Source organism: Arachis ipaensis, chromosome B2 (assembly GCF_059453495.1).
Source record: "Arachis ipaensis isolate K30076 ecotype BB chromosome B2, ASM5945349v1, whole genome shotgun sequence".
Lineage (NCBI taxonomy): Eukaryota > Viridiplantae > Streptophyta > Magnoliopsida > Fabales > Fabaceae > Arachis > Arachis ipaensis.
This window is the reverse complement of record NC_142437.1, coordinates 105,960,717-105,983,842: the sequence shown is the minus strand read 5'-3', so window position 1 is coordinate 105,983,842 and position 23,126 is coordinate 105,960,717. Positions and strand designations below refer to the sequence as shown.

Sequence of the window (23,126 nt, the reverse complement as noted above, 5' to 3'; positions counted from 1 at the left end):
TAATCCCTGAAAGAGACCTGCACAAGGTCCAAAAAAGAGGATTACAAAAATAACTTAGAAGGGCCCGACATGACGAAGTCGGCCCAAAGCGTAAAGTTATAGAAGTAATCCCTGAAAGAGACCTGCACAAGGTCCAAAAAAGAGGATTACAAAAATAACTTAGAAAAGCCCGACATGACGAAGTCGGCCCAAAACAAGAGATCACAAAAGTAATCCCTGAAAGAGACCTAAACAAAGTCCAAAGAGGATCACTAACAACAACTCGGATGAAACCGACACGACGAAATCGGCCTCCCAAAAGACCTTAAGTGTTATACAAGGTAATTCCTAATAAAGACCTGAGCAAGATCCAAAAAAAGCGAATTACTGGAAAAAATATCAGGCAAAGGAATCAAGCCAATCCAAAGAGGTCAGACAATGAAAGGTTCCAGCATTCACAAAACCTAGAAAGGTGCCAAGTCGAGTGCAGACAGACATGATATAAAAACATAAAGTTATAATAATAACAAGCTTCAGAGGCCACCAAAATCAGCCCCAAAAGCTTGGAAACTGCTTTGTTTTTCAAAATAAAGTTGCTAAACAAGCAACTAAAAGAGTGTCAACAGTCAGCAAACATCATTTACAAAATAAAGAGTTTAAAAAGCCCACAAGATGGGCTATTTACACAAAGCATTCACATAATCAGGGAAGACCCGAAGGCTTCTCAGCAGCACGAGGTGAAGGAGGGCAAGTCTGAATAGGCACAGCATCCACAGTCCCATCATCCCGATTCAAGATTTGACAGTCAGGATCTGACACTGGATGATCAACCTCAGCTGAAGGAGCGGAAGAAGTCGGCACTTCGGAGGCTTTGGCAGCAAGCACAGGGGGAGGTTCAACACCATCGTCATCAGGGTCATCAGGGACAATCTTGCCATCCTTTACAACATTGTCCATACTGAAGAGAGTAAGGTCGACCTCGGGAGCAAGAACTCGAAATTGCTCCCTCAGGTTCTCATAAGCAGCATTTACGCTGCCTACAAGGTGACCCTGGAGCTTAGCATAATCAACCCGGGCAGACTCCAACTCCTCCCTGAGACGCATCACTTTCCTATAGGCCGTAACATAGCTATCCTTGTGCCTCAAGGTGGTATCCTCAGCCAACCTCACAGAAGCCGCCAAGGCAACAGAACTAGCCTTTTCGGTTTCCAACTCCTTCTCCAGTTTGGCCACTTTCACTTGAAGCTCCTCCTTCAAACCCTTCATACGGTCGAACTCTTGCTTAGCCTCCTCCATAAAAGCTTTGGTAGCATGAAGAGGGAGGTCTTGGGCAGTTCGGTATAGGGAAGCTCCCATATGTGCCATCTTGACGCTACTCCGAGTAATAAAATCCAAGTGGCGAAGGAGAGAGACATCGTCGGTAGGAATGGTACCGTAAGGACCAATCTGCTGATCGACAAACTCAACCGCGTCAAAGTCAGGGGCATCAAGGTTGAAAGGCTCAATTGTTTTTTGTTTTTTGTTTGGAGGAGCACCAGAAGTAGCAACAGAAATTTGAGGAGGATCAGCCAAACGAACCCGGGGAGTAGGGATTACTTTCCTCACCCCCGACGAGTTCGGTATGGCCGGCTTCGACTGAACTTGAGATGATCCCTCACCGGCCGCCTTAGCTGAGACGTTTTGAGCTGCAGTAGCCTTTCTTGCCCTCTTAAAGGCCTTCATAGATTCATTATTCTTAATCATCTCTGCAAATAAAACATCACAGCAGGAAACCAAGTTACAAATCAAAAAGAGCTCGTAAAGAAATAAACTCAACAAAACAAGGAAAGCCAAAATTGAACACTACCCAGCTCATCTCGAAGGAGTGAGGGGTCCCCTAAGAATTTCTTGGTATCAAGATAGGGAGGCTCCCCCCAATTCTCCTCCAACACAGTCACAAAGGCCTGCTCGACCTCGTCCAACATCTCCCAGGAATACCTCGACACAACAACGTTCTTTTGCCACTCTAAAGGAAAAGTGGGCTCATCATTCTCATCCAGAAAAAAGGGACGAGCTCCTTCAATAGCTCGGACCTTGAAGAATAGTTCTTAAAATCATGAAACGACTCGTCATACATAGAAAAAACTTTCTTCCCTTGCGAAGCTCGGAAAGAAACCCAGGCAGCCTTTTTCTTCACTACCCCAGGTTTTGTCAAAACAAACAAATAGAAGAAAAGGGATTGCGAAGCAGGGATGTCAAACTCACGACACAGCAATTGAAAGACCTTTATAAAACCCCAAGAATTGGGGTGAAGTTGGGATGGAGCTACATTGCAAGACCACAACAGGTTGGTCTCAAAAGGAGTAAAAGGAATGATGATATTCATCTGGCCAAAAAAGTAATCGTATGCATAGAAAAAAGGATGGTCTCCAGCAACTCGAGTAGAGAAACAAACTCTCTCTTCAGGAGTGGGGGGTACAAGCTCATAATTCTTTTCCTCACTACCACTACTACAAACCCTATGAAATTTCCTAAGCTTCTGACAAAATTTGGAATCAACCAAAGAAACACACAAAAGAACCATCGAATCCACCCAATCAGCCATGCCCTCAGGGACTTGGGAAGATGTCTCAACAATGTTCTTGTGAGAAGACATGAGATCAACTAGTCCTACAGCAAGAAAAGAAGAAAATAGATTACTAACCCAAACATCTCCGATAAAGTCAAAAACAAACCATATCAGAACAGCTCGGACAAGCATGACACAGAGCAATACAAGCAATAAAAGGAAACCCCAGGACTCACACTAAAGATCCAGGGGCACCTTTTGGAGGTAAGTTATGGAACAAGGAGTCAAGAAAACCTACAAGCTCACATACATCCTAACAGAAAAACAATAAACCTCTCTTTTGTGATCTGCAACTAAAGCGACACTCCGAAAAGAAAGCTGCGAGCCACAAATCGAGCAAAGTCATCAAAATAAACTACCTTCCAGACTCGCCATTCCAGTTTCAATCGACAAACGAAGCTACTAAGCAACAAAATATCATCAAAGATATAACCTTGTCCTCAGAGAAATAAAATCTCCCCAAACAAAGTAAAGTCAAAACAAGCACCGACCTTCTCTTACAAAAGTTCAGCAGCAATAAAAAGATACCAATAGGGCAAAAATTAGGGGACAATCTTTGCAGAAGTAAACAAATGCAGTTTTCGAATATCAAAAAACAACCAGAAGCAAGCAGCAAAACATGCAAAGCCCTAAAAAGACTCTACAGAAGTACTAGGAGTACGCATAAAGACGAAAAGGAGGCCAAAAATACATCACAGTGATGAACAAACACAAAGACCACAGAAAGGTTCAAGCTTTTCAAACATATATTCAGAATCAAAGTTTTACCAGAAAAATGATGAGAACAAGAAAGTAAGAAAAAACCAACCTGGAAAAAGCAGACAGCCTCGAGAGAAAGTTGAAGAGAATAGCAGAATCTGGAATCGCCCTTCCACAGCCAGAAGGAAACAATAACCAAGCAATGACGCAAGGAAAGAGGTGAAAGCTACAAACCCCAGGTGAAAACAGAAAGAGAGAAAGAACAGGGAGGTTACAGAGAAGAGAAACCATTTTTCTGAAATGTGAAATTCAAAATAAAGAGGCTAAGAGAAACGGGGCAATTAAAACCAATTAATGAGGGCATTAAACCGTCGCACGTTCCCAAGAACAGAGCGCTAATACAAAAGCACGCGCTTTCAGAAGAAAGCGTTCCACATTCAAAAGGGAAGATTCTACAAAGAAAGAAGTCGACAAATGCTCGAGTTCGGCTTCACCCGAGAAGGATTAAGGTCCTAAGACTAAGATTCGATCTCAAAAAAGAAAGACCGAACTCGAGCAGGGGCACTGTTCATACCCTGGGTCGAGCTGTCCGACCCGGGATGTTAGCGACAAGGCGACCGACCTCTTTATGTCCGACTATCCGACCTCTTCTCAAAAGAGATCGGCCAAATTGTCAGGAAAGCCCAGTAAAGGGCCCAAATAGAGGAACATGACCCATATCCAAAGGCAGTACAAGCCTATAGAGATAAAGGCGGTTCTCTTGAAAATAAGCTGACCTCGCCATGGATAAGATAAGATAAGATAAGATAAGATAAGATAACTAACTTATCTTACCTAAGAAGGTCAGCCCATGACCATTATAAATACACTGGAGCACTCAGGTATAACTCATACTCTGATTCTACTAAAAACCTGCTTAATACCCTTGCTAACTTAGGCATCGGAGTCCCTTGCAGGTACCACCACCCTCCGGTGATGAAGGATCAGCAGCGCATCCAGTCCAACAAGTCGGACACGACAGCTCCGGCCGCCACTCACCAGCCGAACAAGTCAGCGCCGACCAGTACAGAAGATCTCGTCTGAGATCGACCTCCAGTTTCAGGTAACCTTCGGAACAGTTACGTTTATTATTGATATGTTCACTCTAAACATTATATTTTCATAGATGGATGGCGAAAATATCGAGGATGCGAATGTAGAAGACAAAACGAATGTCATACCTGACTTAGGATTTCAAGTAAATCAAGTCACTTCTACTGACCTGTATCATCCTGAACCAATACAAATCTTAACTCGTGTCAAGGAAGAATTAGAAAAAAGACAACATATTTGTGTCACATCTCTTTCATGTGTTACGGTGCATACATTGTATTCTTTAGAATTTTTATCACAATATAGGCCTACGCAAATCACTTAAGTGGATTTGCATGGAATCCTGTAACTAGAAAGTTTGAAGCTAAAGAGAAAGTGTGGCAAGACTTCATTAAGGTATATTAAACTTTGCTTTTATTACTTATACTATTGATGAAGTTAGTCAACGAATAATTTCAACACTTGTTCATGTAGGAGAAACCACAAGCAGAAAAATGGAAAAAATACAAATTAAGCATTATGATACTTTGAAGGAATTGTTCGGAGCTGATAGAGCTACTGGTAAAGGGGATGCTACGTCACGAGAAAGAATTCAAGAAATTGATAGAGATCACATTGATTTGAATGACTCATTTGAAAACATTGAATTTTCTGACATAGATGTTAATATGGGACATGATACCCCAATATTTTCTGCTAATTTAGATTCACCAAGTGCTCCTCATAGTCAACCAAATCAATTAAGTGGGACTTCAACGTCAAGAGGAATAAAGCGTAAGTCTCCTATAAATGATTTTTTGGAGGCATAATATGAGAAAGTTGCTTTGGGAATTACTACCAGGGCCGATGCTGTCAAAGAGGGTACTTATCTGTCTAGCAAGCTACATGACATAGCTTAGAGGCATGTTGAATAAGCTGAGAGACAAGCTTCTGTGGCTGAGAGGCAAGTTTCGGTTGCCAAAAAGTAAGTCTCGTTAATTGAAAGACAAGTTGCAATTGCTGAAAAAGGATTGGCTATTATGCAACAAAGTAGGCCTCGCCTTTATAGCGAATCAGATGTATGGGATATGTTGACTGAATTGGGTCTAATAGGTTCAGCTCGGATGCAGTGTTATCAATTTTTATGTGAAAATGAGCAGAAAAAGCGCCAAATTTTTGGGATCCCACCTGAAATGCGATTGGATGCTCTTTTTCATTTCGTGACAGCTGCTGGTGTTCGCTTAGGAGATATAGTACTTTCATAAAACATTAACCATTACAGGTATAACTTTTATACGCACTTAATTTTTGATTAATTTGAGGTTATTGCTTTCATTAATTGATTATGGGTTTCTGAGTGTCATATACTATGGGTATATCTTCATGTATTTAAAGAAGATATCATTTTCTGTTTTATTTATGTTAACCATGGTTGGAAATCACTTTATGTATATATACTTTGAGATTGATTGGTTGTTTAAATAGAAAGACATCGATAAAATAGATTATCATGATCAACTCTGATCTTTGAATTAATTTGTCTTTGTTGTATATGCTCGTGCAGGAATCATAACTTGAAAATGCTTGGGAACGAGAAGTACACTGCTTAGTACAAGTAAAAATCGATCATGTGTTAATATTTTTGACTCGGAGAAACTTTATTTTTTTGAAGTAGATGGGTACAGATGGCTCAAGTTATGTAGAATTGATTTTTTGGAAGTAGGCGATGTCGCTGACTATGAAGAATTACCCTTTTGAAAAGTGTTGTCTGATGATAAAATAGTAATCTCTAGGAGTTCTTTTGGTTATTACTTTTTTGGCGTTTTGTTATATGTTTATAAAAATTGTATATGATTTTTGGTCGCACGTACTTGGAAAGAAATGCTACCAACTTTTGATAATATTTTATTTGTAAATACAGTTTAGTGAAACTTTTTTTAAAATATGCTTAAGGAGATTAATGATGTAAAGTATGAGTAGTTTTTATTATTCTTTTATGAAGTTATTTATTTATTTTTTTATAAAAAGAATAATATATATTTTTATTTATGACATTAAAATATAATAGAAAAGAATAAATTCATAAAAATAAATTCAAAAAAATATTATTTTTAACGAAGAAAACACGTTAAAATTTTAAAATATAACTTGAATAATTTTTTTAAAAGAAAAATAATTTAAATACATTTGGTATATTATAATTTATATATAATATAAAGAAGGGTATTAATGTAATTTCACTTGGTTATGATTTTCTCTATTCTTACTCTTACTTTCATCCGAACATAAGAAAATTTTTCTTCTATTTTCTTTCCATCCATTTTCTCTTCATCCAAACAACATAAAAGAAAACTTTTCTTTTCATTTTCTTTCCTTCTATTTTCTTTCCTTTCATTTTCTATCTTCTATCCAAACAAAATGGAAATGTTGTACGCTCGTAGCTTCTGTTGTTTTATGAAAAGAGAAAGTCTAGGAGGCCAGCAGATTTTGTGATTTTTAGCCATCAATTAACCATCAATGATGTTTTTAATGGTGTGAGATTAAACCTAACGGTGTAGGATCATTTAATTTCTTTTTGATGATTAAGTGTTGGCTAGAATTTAACAAAAATGCTGGCCCCTAGCACTCCTCTTATGAAAAATATGCTAGGGTGTCTATGACATTATACTTAAGTTATTAAAAAAATAAATAAATAATATTTAATAAATTTTAAATAATTTATATTTTATTTTAAATATTTTATTTTAAATATTTTATTTTAAATATTTTATTTTTATTTTAAAAAATAAGTTAGATAATTTAAACATAATAATAAAAATATCATAAAATTCACTTTGTTTTATTCTCGTATGGGTCTCAATTTTTTTCGGAGTTTAATTAATATGTGTATTTATAAAGTTATTAATAAAAAAATTTATTATAAAAAATTGTGTAATTTGATTTTTAATATAATTATTATATATTTATTAAAACAAAAATATTTAAATTTTTTAAAAATAATAATTTTAATATATATTCTTAAGATGCAGGTTAATTAATTTTATTTTTATTATTTAAAAAAATAAAATATAATCCTTTATCATATATTTAAAGACTAAAAACAGTATTAAAAAATATATTAAAAAATAAAAAATAATATTTTACTCTCTCAATTAAAAAAATTAATTTCCTTCTCATATCATTTTCAAGTTGTTCTTAGACAGATAGTAACACTTCATATTCTTTTCTACTTTCTATGTCACCATACCTAATGACAACAAAAACCATTTTCTGTTACTCCAAGCTCTTTTTAAAAAAAAAAACTACAACCTCTTTTTTAATAAAAATTTATATATTTTATTGTATATTTTATAATTTAACTAAGATGTTAGGGTACATAATACATTTATTATTAGTAAAATTTTTTAAATATTTTTATTTAATAAATACAAAATAAATACACTAAAATTTTAAATTTATTATATTAATGAAAATTTTTTTTAATTTATTCTTTTTTTCTTTCAGTTGCCCTTCTTACAAAGATAAATTTATAAGTTATAACTTATGGATTACAAGTTTAAATAATAGAAATAGTCATTAATGTATTATCAAATTAATATGTATACATTACCTCTTTTGGGTATGATTATTTTTCAAATTTTGTGTTAACACAAGATGATTGTTGTGTCCTAAACTATTTTTTTGGTTTCCCTTACATTACATTTTCATATTTTCAACTTACCAATCACCACCCCAATCTTAATCAAAATAAATATATGTTAATTTGTAAAAGCAAGAAAATAAAGATGAGTCTACTTATGTGGACTGTAGGATGTGATAAATAGAAGGTTCAGCGTTTAAAACTTTCACTTTGTAATAATAGTAAATAGACATTTCGATATCCAAAAGATTTAATTTTTGACAAAATGAATATCAACATTTGTTTTGGATAAAATAATTTTCGAAAAATATATTCTGGTGAACAAACTGACATAAACATTTTTTCAATAATTTATTCATTCAATCAACATTTAAATTTTAAAAAATTACTAATTTATCCCTGTCATCATCATCATCACTACCATCATCCACGTCCTACCTCATTTCTTTTCTCCATCTCATTTCTTTGTCACCACCCATGTCTACTACTCAACCTGCATCATCTTCACCGTCGTCACTCCTACGCTACCTCTTTTCTTTGCCTAATTCCATCTCTATGCCACCACCCCATTCTATCGCCCTCACCCACTAAAATCACTAGCATGTTCATCACCAACATCTAGGGAGTATTCGCCCTAAATTGGAGCTAATATTGTTGAACTTTTAAATTGAAACAAAAATTTTTGCTTTTAACTTCTAAAGACACTGAAATTAAATTAAACAAGGAATAAAAAAATATAAATTAATAACCAGTTGAAGGAACAAATTTTAGCAATCTCTGAAGAGTTATAATCAGAAAATACAAGGACACCAAAAAAAAAGAACATAGAAGAAGAAAATGATACCACAAAGGGGAGGGCTGGAGAAGTGGATGACAACACCACAGAAGTCAGAGGAGCGGATGATGGGTCAACCACGATGCTAGCCAAATGAAGGCAGCTATGCTCGAGGAGATGAGAGACGACGAAGCTTGAGGCGCGATGAATCGCGGAAGGCAGAGTTCCAGGCGCAAAGAATCGCAGATGACAAAGCTCCAGGCGCGGAAAATTGCAGACGACAGAGCTCCAGACCTAAAGAATTGCGGACGGTGGAGGTTCATGCGCGGTTAATCGCAGACGGCAAAGCTCTTGCTTGAGACGCTGTGAATGGTGGATGTTGTATATATGAGGTTAGAATGTGTGAAAGAAGAGAAAAGTGATAAGTGATGGGTGATGAGAATGGAGAATGGATGCGCTGTGAATGGCGAATGGTGAATGAGCGATTAATTCAGGGTTTGTGGGATGTGATTGGGTGGGAGATGATGAAGGAGGCGGAGTGGAGATTGGAGTATAATAGATGAAGGATGGAAAAATGATGAGAGAGAAGGGTGATGAGAGAGAGGGGGGGGGGGTAAATTAGCAATTTTATTAGAGAAAACAAGAATAAATTAGTATTTTTATAAAAAAATTAACAGTGGATTGTATAAATTAATTATTACTAAATGTTTGAATTATTTTATTAAATGAAATATATTTTTTAAAAGTCATTTTATCAAAAATAAATGTTAAGGTTTATTTTATTAAAAATTGAATCTTTCATGCGTTAAAATGATTATTTACTTTTATAATAATAATATAAATAAATTTAGTTTTAATGTACTACTACTAATATAAATACTTTTATATGTAAATTTATATAAAATATGTTTATATGTACTACTATGTGTTAAAATAATTAAACCAAATAGGTTTAATTACTCTATTGGTCTTTATACTTTTTTTTTTTTAATTGAATTTCTACACTAAATTTTTTTTTCAATTAAGTCCTTCTTAGTAGTAATTGGCTTAATTTTATAGGGACCCAACTAAAAAAAATTGGTATAAGAACTTAAATAAAAGGAAAAAAAAGTGTTGGGACCAAATTAAAAAAAAAATTTGGTGCAAAGACTCAATTAAAAGAAAAAAAAAGTATAGAGACCTAATTAAAAATTTCGCGAAACTATAGGAACCAACAGAATAATTAAACCTATAAAATATTAGATGACTATATATTAAAAGAGAAACTATGAAATTAATGCTAAAAAATATGTGATAATTTTTTTTTGTCTGAAAATATATAATAAATTTTTTTTTTTGGTATAAAGACGGGGCTAGCAAAAGTCTAAAACAAAAGACAACTTATATACAGATAGATCGGGGTAATAAAGCCCCTGTGTAATCTTTCTGGATGATTCTAGCTAACTCTAGGGATGGTGTATCCCAAAACAAAAAATTATCACTAATTTCTAGGCTTTTTCTAGCTAAATAGTCAGCACATCTATTTGCCTCTCTATAAATTTGTACAAAAAATATTTTCAAGTCATTCTCTTTCAGTGCAACAATTCTTCTGATTAAAGAACTGGGATGTTTCTCCATATTTCTTTCACTATTTAACAGCTTAACAACAGCTGCCGAATCGCACTCCACAATAATTCTCTTCATTCCCATAGCCAGGCTAATTTTAGGCTTTCCATGACACCCCATAGCTCTGCTGTGAAAGCTGTGCAGCTGCCAATCCTATAAGTAAATCTAATAACCCATCTTCCGTCCTCATTTCTAACCAAACCACTGCAGCCAGTGCATCTCGTGTTCCCCTGTGAAGACCCATCTGTATTAAGTTTTACCCATGCTTCTGGCGGTGGCACCTATCTGATGTGAATCTCCTGTTTCGTCTTCAATCCTTTAATCAGGTAATTCCTCTCCAGAGTTTGGTTAATTTTCTTAACTTGATTAATGATTTCAATATGAGGTTGGTGCGATCTTCTGTCATCATTAATCTCCTTATTTCTCCAATACCACATTCTCCAACAGGCTACCATGAAAATATCTTTCCAATCAAACTCCCTTCTCTTCCCTAGTTGCTGTGTCAAATTCAGATTTACTCATCCCTCCCAGTTTAGGTTGAAGAATGATTGAATTTTAGATGAATCTAAGAGTTGGACCCAAATTATTGATACTCTCTGGCAATTCCTTAACACATGTATGCAACTTTCCTGCGTTCCATGGCAAGCATAACAGTCTCCGCTTTCTCCAAACATTTTTTATTTTATGTCATTTGTTAGAATTCTTCTACGGAGAGCGGTCCACATGAACACTTTAATTTTTTGTGTCCCTTTCCATTCCCATATCTACTTCCATATTGTTTTTTGGGGTTTTGACCAATTGCTTAGGGCTTTATAAGTTGCTGCCATTGAGAAATCTACATCCTCTGTGTGCTTCTAGCCTCTCTTATCTCCCTCTTGATCTTGATTTGGTGGGCAATTTGGTGGGCACATTGCTGTGATTTTGTGAACTATTGCTTCTGGTAAATTGAGTCTAAGTTATTCTCTATCCCATTCTCCTGACTGATTGGTCTAGTCCTTCACCATGCTATTGCTATTCATGTTTGGGTTGAGAGTATAATTTTTAAGAGCTCCTTCTCCCAACACCCATTGATCTTTCCAGAAGTTGGTTGCGCAGCCATCTCCTATGTATTGTATTGAATTTTCTTGATAAATAGGTCATATTTTCACTAGTTCCTTCCAAAGCGTGGAATCAGAGCTTTTGCTTCTTATGTTGTTTTTCAATTGCCCTCCCAGATAGTACTTATGTTTTAGCACCTCAACCCATAGCTTCTCAGGTTCTCCTTCCATTTGCCAAAGGATCTTCATCAAGAAGGCATCATTCATTGATGTGAGTTTCCTGAATCCCATACCCCTTTCGTGCTTAGGACGACATAGAGTTTTCCAACTGATTAAGTGTATTTTCCGATGCTTGGGTTCATCCCCCATATGAAGCTCCTCTGAAGCTTTTTGATTTCCTGACAAACTCCTTTAGGAACTCTATCATGTTGCATTTGGAAGTTAAGAGCAGGACTAATGGTTGCTTGAGCCAGCATTAATCTTTCCGCAAGAGATAGACACTTACTCTTCCATCCATTGAGTTTGCTTTGAACCCTTCCCATAAAATCTTTGAACTTCTCCTTGCCTCTTCTATTATTTATAATCAGGGGCTCCAAGGTATTTTTCCAATTCCTTTTGTTCTCTGAATTTTGCTATGTCCATAATGCTCCTCCTTAAATTTATATTTGTGCTTTTTGAGAAGACAATTGAAGATTTTTCTTCGTTAATTTTCTGTCCAGACACCTTACAAAATTTTTCTAGCGTTTCTTTAACCCTTTGCATTTGTTCTTGGCTGGCTTTTGTGAATAAAAGAACATCATCAGCAAAGATCAGATAAGATATTCTTGGTCCCCTTCTTCCCGCTGCCATAGGTTTCCACTCTCCTAGATGCACCAACTCCTCTATCAGCTGAGATAGCTTGTCCATGCAGATAACGAAAAGGTATGGAGAAATGGGGTTGCCTTGTCTCACCCCTCTTTTTGGAATGAACTCCTCTGTCTTGTTTTCATTCCACAGCACATTATAGGACACTGAGTTAACGCATTGCATGATTATTTGGATCACTTTCTCTGGTAATTTAAACTCCTTAAGTCAAACTTTAATGAAGTCCCAGCTAAGCTTGTCATAAGCCTTTTCGAGGTCAATTTTTATAGCCATGAAATATTTTTTCCTTTCATTCTCTTCATATTATGTATGAGCTCCTTTGCAATGATGATATTGTCTTGTATTTTCCTTCCTGGAATAAAACTTGATTGGTGCACTGCTGTTCTATCACTGAGATGAGGTTTGATTCTGTCTACTATTATCTTGGTTAGCACCTTATAGGTCACATTACACAGTGCTATCGGCCAAAACTGGTTGATGGACTATGGATGGTTAAGCTTTGGAACTAGCGCAATGAGTGTGAAATTGGCTTGCTTTATGATCTCCAGTTCATTCCAACAACTCTGGATAAAATCACACACTTTGTTCTTCATGATCCCCCAATTATTTTTATAGATAAGCGCCGAAAAGCCATCACTTCCTGGAGCCTTGAGAGATCCTATGTTGAACAAAGCCCTTTGAATTTCCATTTCTGTAGGAGTAGCTGCAAGCTTCCTGCAATCAGACAAACTGAAATTAGGGAGGTCGTAATGGTCTAATTCAAAAGGAATAATTTTTACCTTTTCTTGATAAAGGTTTTTGAAATGGCAAGTGATATGCTTTTTCAATTCCTCTTCTTCTTTAATCCAATCCCCTTCTTGTCCTCTGAGTTTAAGAATTCTATTTTTTCCTCTTTTAACTATAGCTTTGGTGTGGTAGAACTTAGTGTTTCTATCTCCATCCATGATCCATTTCTCCCTCGATTTTTGTAATCAAAAGGTTTCTTCCTTGTCTAGAACTTCGTTTAGCTCCCTTATAAGCTTCTGTTCCAAACCATCTAAGTAAGGATTTTTCCATATGTGCTACTTCTCTGAATTCCTGCAAGTTTATTTTGTATTCTTCTTTTAGTTTTGAAAATATTCCCAAAACAGCTCTTGTTCCATTCGATTAAGTCCTTCTTTAGTTTTTCAAGAGCATTTTTGAGATGATAATGATTATTCCAACTTGTTTCAATTAAATTTTGGAAGTCTGGATGCATAGTCTATATAGCCTCAAAGCGAAACAATCTATCCCTTGTTCCATTTAAGCATTTTTCAGTAGTAATTAATAAAGGATGATGATCAGATTTCATTCTTGTGAGCACCTCCACTGTAGCTTCATGGAATCTGTTTCTCCAACTTGAATTAGCCATAGCCCTGCCCAATCTTTTAAAGATTCTTTCTTGGCCTTCCCATTGAGGCCCTCTCCATGTGAATCTCGAACCGATGAAACCCAGGTCAATTAAACCACAGTTATTGATCCAATTAGTGAAAGCATTGCAAGCCCTCAGGTCTGTGGCTGCACCTCCCCTGTTTTCTGAATGATCTTTAATCTCATTAAAATCCCCTGCAATAAGCCACTCCCCACTAACAGTGTTAGCTATGTTCTGTAATTTGGGCCATAGCTCCTTTCTAATTTATGGATGAGGATTGGCATATACTGCAGTGAAAAACCACTCTCTTCTTCCATATTCTTGGACCTTAATGTGTATATATTGTTGATGTGCTTCTATTGAAGTAATATTGATGTCACTCCTATTCCAGAAAATCCAGATCCCACCTGTAAAACCTTGAGCTTCTTCAATAATGTAATTAGTGTATCCTAATTGCTTAATAACATTTCTAGCAGCTTGTCCGCTACATTTTGTTTCTAAAAGAATGGTAATGTCTGGCTTATATTATTTCATCATCTCTTTATAAATCCTTCTAAATGCTCCACTAGCAGCCCCTCTAACATTCCAGATTATAGTGATCATTAAAAGGGATAACTAAAGGTTTAAGAAAACTAAAACAGCAAAAAATACTTCAAACAGAAAGAGCACACTTGGAATTTAGTTCATCTTCATTTCAGTGTCCTAAAGAACACTAGCTTCCAGCGTTGTGAAATCTATTCCTTCTAGCAAGCTTGCCTACCCTCCTTCAGCGCCCTCTATTTCCATCGGCACCACCTTTGTTGTCTTAACATTTATGGGGTCTGGTGGTTTTGGGTGGGCTTGATATGAAGGTTGGATGCATTCTTCCATTAAGGAAGGGGTCCCATTAGCCTCCTCTGCCCAGTTTTCCTCATGATGATTGATTCATTGTTTTATTGTCCTTGATGAGTTTGGAAAACTTCAAATTAATTTGATGATGACCATATATTATTAAAATAATTAATTATAGAATTATTAATTTAATTTCTAATTCACATTTGTTAATTAATAATTTTGTTGTTTGCAGATTTTGTTTTGGGCCAAAAATGACAAGCCCAATGTGAAGTTAAAATTCAGCCTTTGGTATAAAATATTGAAAAATATATGTGGCTGAATTAGTGATATGATAATTAGGCCAGAATTTATTGTACAAGTCCAAAATAATCCTTGAAGCATGACCAACAAAGCTTGGTCCGAAATTGAAAAAGAGAGAAAGCAAAGGTTGCATGCTTTCAACGGATACCCACTTTCATCATTGAATGGATTTCAAATTCAATTAATTTACATTAATAGCATTGAAAACATGAAAGAGAAAGTGGGAATTGATTTGATGGCCTTTAATGTTTTACACGTTACTAGGCATGGGTTTTGGAAACTTAATTCATTTTAATTCTCTTTCTTAATTCCAATGAAAGTTTTTCTGCATTCTCTCTCTTCTCTCTCTTCTTTTTGCTTTAGTTTTTTGTCATGTCACAGAAAAGAAGAGGAAGTAAGTTATCAGAGGAGAAGCATTGTAGCAGTGAAGCTAGAAGCAAGAAAAGGGATAAGGTGATGATGTCTTTAGCAAAAAGAAGATCCACAGTAAGGTGTGGCTGAGATCTTTGCCATTAATGGTAAGATGTGCTGAAGAAGTCTCAAGCTCTCTATACCTGAAAATGGAAGAGATCTGTTTCGGTCAGAGAAAAAGATTCCTAGGGTATGGCTCATCTCTACTTTTGATCAACCATCACAGAAGGTAGCTACTGTAGCTACGTGGAGGAAGAGGCAGAAGATAGAGCAGATGGAGCTGTCAAGCATCAAGGACTCATCAAGGGCCAGGAATTCTTCTTGGGGAGCAAGTTAAGATGGAAGGCCCGGATTGATGAAGCTTGGTGAGAAGGGATGAGGAAGAGGTAATTGCATGTTGGATTTTACATTCGGTTCTCTCTCTTCTCTCTCTGGCCGAACCGGTTTCATGTTGAAGAAGAAGAAGTTTAGCTCAGTTCAACCGTTTCAACTTTGGAGGCTTCCCCTTCTATAATAAGGGTGAACAGCCAAGGCTTGAAGCAAGGAGAAAAGAGCGTAAAGCACAGAGTTCTCATAGCTACCCAAGCTAACAGAAGTTCTTCTCCTTCAATGTGTGTCATGTTGTATTTTTCTGTTTAGTTTTGTCTGTCTTGAGTCTCATGAAAAAAGGCAAACAGTGAGGTTTGTATGAAAAAGCCATAGAGCAGAAAAAGGCAGAGTATACAAAATTAAAAGAAAAAGCCATAGATGTCTTAGAGGTCCTTTGTACATCTGTGTTGTGTTTTTTGATTCTGTGGGAATCCCCTTGCAAGTTGGGTTAGCACTTAGCAGTTGAAAGCTTGGTAGGTGACCAAGTCAAGTTCAAGATTGGGGATAGATTCTGGACTTGTCCCGGATAGGAAGGGTAGTTCCTAGGGAGAATTAGTGTCTGTAATCTATTTGATTATAGTGAAATTCCATCATTGTTGTGATGGAGACTAGATGTAGGCTGCTGATGCGTGAGCATCTTTCCTATCTTTTCCTAGTGAATTTGCATTTAATTTGATTGATTTTAATCAAGAATTAATTATCTTTTAACCACTATGAATGCTACTGAGTCGTGTGCAATTCTGTTTATTTTAGGTAGCATTTGGTTGGATTTGATGGAGTTTCTACAGAAAAAGAGAAGAAGGCTATATAGGGCAGGAATAGCTTAGAGGATGGAGAGGAAGCTTGCACAAATGGAAGGAGCACAAGAATTAAAGGAGATGACCAGCGAGGAGTGACGCGTGCGCGTGATTTGGAAATTTGCACAGCGACGCGTGCGCGTACCTAACGCATACGTGTGACTGACGCGTACGCGTGACATGCGCCACGTGTAGAAAATGCAGAAATCACTGATTGCTATAATTAATTCTGATTTAAACTTTAATTTTTATAAATAGGAAAAGATATTATATTAGTTTTAGAAAATAGATTTTAAATTTATTAGGATTAGATATAAAAGAGAAAAGAAACTTCTCTTCTGGGGATTATTCCACAGGATTCCACCTCAGCCCAATTTACAGTTTACCAGAATCCTAGTTTTCACTCTTTTCCATGAGCAACTAAACCTCCACTGTTAAAGTTAGGAGCTCTGTCTGTTTGTATGGATTGATTCTATTGTTTTTCTATTTTAATTCATGTACTGATTTATAATTTAAGAATTGTTTTCGTTCTTTATCTTATGAATTTGGGTGGAACGGAAGTATGACCCTCTTTCTAATTGAGTTCTTGTATAACTTGGAAAAGCTCTTTACTTGAACAACAGCTTAAAAATAATTTCTCCTAAATTCTAATTATCTGGACTTAACAGGATACGTGACATATAATCCTCTTATATTTGGATAATTAGGATTTTTGTGGCATAATAACTAGAATTAAACTTCATCCCCTAATTGGAATTAATTGACCAAGGAATTGGCGGTTGATGAAAGTTAGAGGAGACTAGAAAGGTCTAAGGAATTAGGGTCTAGTCACATATAGTTTGCCATGAATTAAATCTTGCATGATTAAAATAAATTAATAAGAAAAGTCAATCCGGAAAATAGATAACTCTGAAGCCTTAACTGCCTTCTCCATATTGTCTTTCCAACTTATTTACTTGCCTGTCTTCTGATATTCTGAATTTACTGTTTAATACTTTTGAATTCTCAAACACTATTTTCTGCTTGTCTAACTAAGTAAATCAATCAACCACTGTTGCTTAGTCCCTCAATCCTCGTGGGATCGACCCTCACTCACCTGAGGTATTACTTGGTACGACTCGGTGCACTTGCCGGCTAGTTTGTGGGTTATGAATTCCACAATAAGTTTTTGGCGCCGTTGCCGGGGATTGATAGTGATTAACAACTATTAGTTGTTTGATTGCTTAGATTAGGCATTTTAGTTTTAATTTTATTTAAATTTTGCTTTAGTATTTTTGAAAAAAAAAAGAATAAAAAAATAAAAGAAAAATAAAATAAAATAAATAAATACATTTTAACAGCACTAAAATTTTTCTTAATTTCTGAAATTAAGTTTGGTGTTCCCTAGTTAGTCTTATTTTAATTTTTCTTATTTAATTTGCCTAATAATTTCGAAAATTTTGGTCTTAATTTTAATAGTAATTTTCGAATTTTAGTGTTTATTTTATTTAGTATTTTTTATTTTATCTCTTTACACAGGTTATCTCACTGGGAGTTCTCTACACTCTGACGTAGAGAATCCCATCTTTTCTTGTCTTCTGTCTGTTTATGCGCAGGAACAGAGATAAGGAACCTCTTTTAGACTTTGATCCTGAACCTGAAAGGACTTTCAGGTGACGTTTCAACAAGCAAGACTTTGCGAGGCTGCAGAATCTACTATGGATCCTAATAATGTTGTTAATGCCAATGTGGCTAATCCGAGTGGGAATGAGCAACAAAGGAGAGTGCTTGGATCTTACTCTGCTCCTACTACAGATCTTTATGGAAAAAGCATTGTGGTGCCTCCTATAGCTGTGAACAACTTTGAGTTGAAGCCACAATTGGTCACCCTGGTGCAACAAAATTGCCAGTATCATGGTCTTTCCCAAGAAGACCCAAATCAATTTATTTCTAATTTTCTGCAGATTTGTGATAATGTGAAGACAAATTGAGTGAACCCTGAGGTGTACAGACCCATGCTCTTCTCGTTTGCTCTGAGGGATGGAGCAAAGCTATGGCTAGATTCCCAACCCAATGAGAGTTTGGAAACTTGGGACAAGGTTGTTACTGAGTTTCTTACTAAAATTTTCCCATCAAAGAAGCTGACTAAGCTTAGGGTGGAGGTTCAGACCTTCAGGTAGACGAATGGTGAAACTCTTTATGAAGCTTGGGAGAGGTACAAGCTACTAACTAGGCAATGCCCTCCTGACTTGTTCTCCAAATGGACCCAACTAGATATATTTTATGAAGGCTTGGGTGAAATATCCAAGATGTGCTTAGATAATTCTGCAGGTGGTTCCTTGCATAAAAAAAAGATACCGGAGGAGACTATTGAGCTGATTGAATTGGTTGCTAGCAACCAATATTTATACTCATCTAACAGAAATCCTGTGAACTCTGAGGGTCCTCAGAAGAAGGGTGTTATGGAAGTAGAAGCCCTTAATGCTATTCTTACTCAGAACAAGCTTATGTCTTAGCAAATAAATCTACTTACTCAGCAGATGGGTGGAATGCAAGTCTCAGCTATCAACACCCAAAATTCATCTCAAGAGGTCTCTTATGACATGACAGGTAATTTTGTGCAAAATGATAATTATGATTATGCTCAATCCTCTTTTAAACAGGTCAATTACATGGGGAGTGCTCCTAGAAATCCCAATAATGATCCCTATTCTCAGACCTACAATCAAAGGTGGAGAAATCACCCAAATTTTGGGTGGAGAAAGCAACCTCAGAGGCCACAAAATTTTAATAATAATTCTCAGAGTGGTTTTCAACAGAATAATTTTAATAACCACTAGTTTCAGTCATCTCAGCAAGCAACTTCTCAGCCCCAGTAGAACAATGATTTGGAAACAATATTGGCAAGTTTTAGATAGGAAACCAGAGCATCAATCAAGAACTTGGAGATTCAAGTGGGTCAATTAGCCACAAAAGTTAATGAAATTGATTAGAGGACCACTAATAGCCTTCCTGGTAACACAATTCCAAATCCAAGAGGGGAATACAAGGCTATCACCTTAATAAGTGGACAAGTGGCAAGTACAAAAGTACAAGTTAATGAGGAGCCAGTTGAAAAAGATGCTCTAGAGGAGAAGAAGGAAGAAGTAGAGCACGTCCCTCCAAAGCGTGCGGACAACCCATTCCCAGACTCTCTTGACACTTATCCTACATTGCCAAAAGCTCCTGAGTACAAACCTAAAATGCCATATCCTCAGAGACTTCAAAAGGAGACCAAGGACAAGCAGTTTTCAAAGTTCTTGGAAGTCTTCAGAAAGTTGCAAATCAATATTCCTTTTGCTGAGGTTTTGGAGCAAATGTCTCTCTATGTCAAGTTCATGAAGGAGCTATTATCAAAGAAGAAGCCTTTAAAGGGAGATGAGACAGTGGTCCTGACTAAGGAATGTAGTGCCATCATTCAGAATAACTTGCCAAGGAAGATGTCGGATCCAGGGAGCTTTCAAATTCCATGCACCATTGGGAGAACAACCTTTGATAAAGCGTTATGTGATCTGGGAGCAAGCATAAATCTAATGCCCCTATCTATGATGAAGAAGATGTAAATCCAAGAGGCACAATCCACAAGGATAGCATTACAAATGGTAGACAAATCTCTAAAGCCTGCATATGCATCAGTGGATAATATCTTGGTCAAAGTGGGTAAGTTCTTCTTCCCAGTAAATTTTGTGATTCTTGACATGGGGGAGGATGAGAATGCCTCTATAATTCTAGGAAGGCCATTCCTAGCCACTGGGAGAGCTCTAATTAATGTAGAAGTGGGTGAATTAGTGCTCAGAGTGCATAATAAGCAACTGGTCTTTCATGTCTTCAAAGATATACATTCAGCAGGTAAAGAAGAGAGGTGCATGCAGACTGAGCTTATTGATCCAAACCTTCAAGAACCCCCTGATGACGGATAGTAGAATCTGCAGCTCAAACCTCCTTTGGTGACAATCAATCAAATTCCTCTTGATATCAAACCTAAGTTTGGTGTCGGGAATGCATCATCCACCAAGGAGGAGGTTCCCAAAAAGAAGAAAATACCCAGGGGATGGAGAAACAAAAAGATCCCCACTGAAGGTTTCTCCCCAGGAATGAAGGTGGTGTTGACTAGCAATCCAGTGTGGATTTATACAGTAAACAGAATCCTCTCTCTGGAGCATATTGAGCTAATTTATGGAGACACAGGAAATAAGTTCAAAGTAATGGGTGAAGAGCTGAGCCCCTATGATCCTCCTCCTTAGAGGAGCTGACCGTCAAGCTAATGATGGTAAAGAAGCGCTTGTCGGGAGGCAACCCGATAATTTCGTATCCTTAGTTATTTTTCGTAGTAGTGGTTTTCTTACTTATTTGAATTTTATTGAGTTTTTACTGTTTTTCTTTTGTTTTAAGTGTGTTCTGATCATGCAACTATTTTAGAACAGGAACCGAACACTTCGAAAAAAAAAGGAAGAAGAAGAAAGGCCAAAAGTTGCGCTGGAGTTATGAAGGAACTATGCCTCGCGCACCAGCTCACCCACGCGTACGTGTACCAGACGCGTACGCGTGCCTTAAAAAATCGACGTAAATGGGTGCATGGCCAAAAGTTAATCTGGTCTCTCTTTAATGGGAAGAACTACACTTATTGGAAGGAAAGAATGAAGATTTTTGTCCAATCAGTAGATTACAGACTCTGAAAAATAATCTTAGAAGGTCCTCAATTCCCAACCACCACAGGAGCTGATGGTGTGGTCTCTCTCAAGGGTGAAGCCAGCTGGACCGAAGAATACAGAAAAAAGGTGGAGCTCAATGCCAAAGCTATCAACTTGTTTAACTGTGCTATTAGCTTCGAGGAATACCGACGGGTATCAAGATACACCACGGCAAAGGAAATCTGGGACAAATTACAAGTCACTCATGAAGGCACAACCCTAGTAAAGAAGACCAGAATAGACATGCTAAACAGAGAGTATGAAATATTCACAATGAAGGAAGGGGAATCAATTGATGATCTGTTCGAAAGATTCAACATCATCATCAATGGCTTGGATGCTATGGGGATCACGTATCCTGAATCTGTGCTTCTGAGGAGAATTTTGAGAAGTCTCACTAAAGAGTGGGAAACTAAGGCTATAGTGATATCTGAGAGTAGTGGTCTTGATTCCATGACATATGATGATTTGAGAGGAAATTTACTTGCATTTGAAAATACTTATTTGAAAAAAGATACTAAAAGAAAAGGAATAGCTCTAAAATCTGTTACTGACCCCCTGGATGATGAATCCAGTGATTATTCTTCTGAAAATGAATTTGTTTTGTTTGCAAAAAAATTCAGGAAAATGGTGAAGCTCAAGGAAAGGAACAAAGGAAGTGGTTCAAGGAAACCAAAGAAAGATTCCAGGAAAGTGATATGCTACAACTGCAAGGAGACTGGGCACTTCAAATCTGATTGCCCTAAGCTAAAAAAGGAGGAGAAGTCGAAAAAGGGAAAGAGGAAGGGACTCATGGCTTCTTGGGAAGACTTGGAGAACGATTCTGATGAAGATGAAGAATCAAAAACCAAGTCTCAAACCTGCCTTATGGCTGATCATGTTGAGCAGGTAGTATTTCATAACCCCGACACTGAAGATCTTCATCTCATGATCGATCACCTGTCTAAAAAAATTAGATGCTTCTTGCTTGAAAACCAAAATCTTGAGTCTCAAATTAAAATTCTTAAAGTTGAAAATAGTTTTCTAAAAGAAAAACTGAGAGATGCTAAAACCGCTGTTGATCTTGTTGAGGAAAACAAGCGGTTGAAAGCAGAAATAAAAAAGTGTGAAAAATAACATTCTGTGGTTGCATATCTTAAATGTTTTGAAGAAAATGAGAAGCTGCTCAAAGAGGTAAAAAGACTTAAAGAGGACTTAGCCACATTTGCTCAAAGTTCAGAAAATTTAAATCAACTATTGGCTAGTCAAAAATCTCTTTATGACAAAGCTGGATTGGGATTTCATAAAACAGCGAAACCTATTGAAAAATCCTCTTTTACAAACATAGCATCATCTTCAAATGATGTAAGGTTTCAAAATCCAACAAGCTTTGTAAAACAGCTGATCATAGATTTTGTAGATTATGCAACCGGAATGGCCACTTTCCCATTCAATGTTTCTTTGGTGAAAGAATGATTGAAAACAAAGTTTGTAAAATTATTTTTGATTATAATGGATTGGGACAAAGAAAATGGTTTAACGTGAAAGGATCCAAAAAGATTTGGATACCTAAGGTCACTTGAGCTCATTTTGTAGGTTTGTCTAGCATCCAAGCGAAAGGACAATATGTGGTACATGGATAGTGGATGCTCTAGGCATATGACCAGAAATGCAATCTTCTTCATAAAGCTTGATGAATATGATGGAGGGTTTGTCACATTCGGTGATAATGGAAAAGGAAAAATAGTGGCCATTGAAAAAGTTGGTAAAAGTTTTTCTTCTTTTATAAATGATGTTCTTCTTGTTGATGGTTTGAAACACAATTTGCTAAGCGTGAGCCAATTATGTGATCTTGGATATGAAGTCATTTTTAGAAAATTGGATTGTTTAGTTATTTGTGAAAAATCTGGGGATATTTTGTTTGAAGCTAAGAGATGTAACAATGTGTATGGATTGACTCTTGAGAATTTAAAAGATCAAAAAGTAACATGCTTTACTTCACTTGAATCTGAAAAATGGCTTTGGCACAAGAAATTAGGTCATGCAAGCATGTACCAAA

General features: G+C 36.5%; 1 protein-coding gene, 1 non-coding gene and 1 pseudogene across 3 annotated transcripts in view; 1 reads left to right on the top strand and 2 right to left on the bottom strand.

Moving 5' to 3' along the window:
- Positions 1-9,366, bottom strand: part of LOC148575118 (uncharacterized) — a 38,715-nt gene extending 29,349 nt beyond the window's left edge. Inside the window, exons 1-2 of one of the 2 annotated variants that reach the window (XM_088503686.1) lie at positions 8,842-9,366; positions 518-1,724 (exon numbers count right to left, since the gene is read on the bottom strand). In XM_088503686.1, the coding sequence (XP_088359812.1) occupies positions 682-1,722 (1,041 nt within the window). In that variant the 5' untranslated portion in view covers positions 1,723-1,724; positions 8,842-9,366 and the 3' untranslated portion in view covers positions 518-681. Of the gene's footprint in view, positions 1-517; positions 1,725-8,841 lie in introns of those variants that run through there. The other variant, XR_015904824.1, reaches the window with a different exon arrangement.
- LOC148575119 (uncharacterized) lies at positions 4,873-5,622 on the top strand (annotated as a pseudogene).
- Positions 9,367-18,505: 9,139 nt separating the features above from the next.
- LOC148575117 (small nucleolar RNA R71) lies at positions 18,506-18,609 on the bottom strand. The gene has a single exon (XR_015906228.1). It is a non-coding gene; the product is annotated as a small nucleolar RNA R71 (small nucleolar RNA).
- Positions 18,610-23,126: the final 4,517 nt, after the last annotated feature.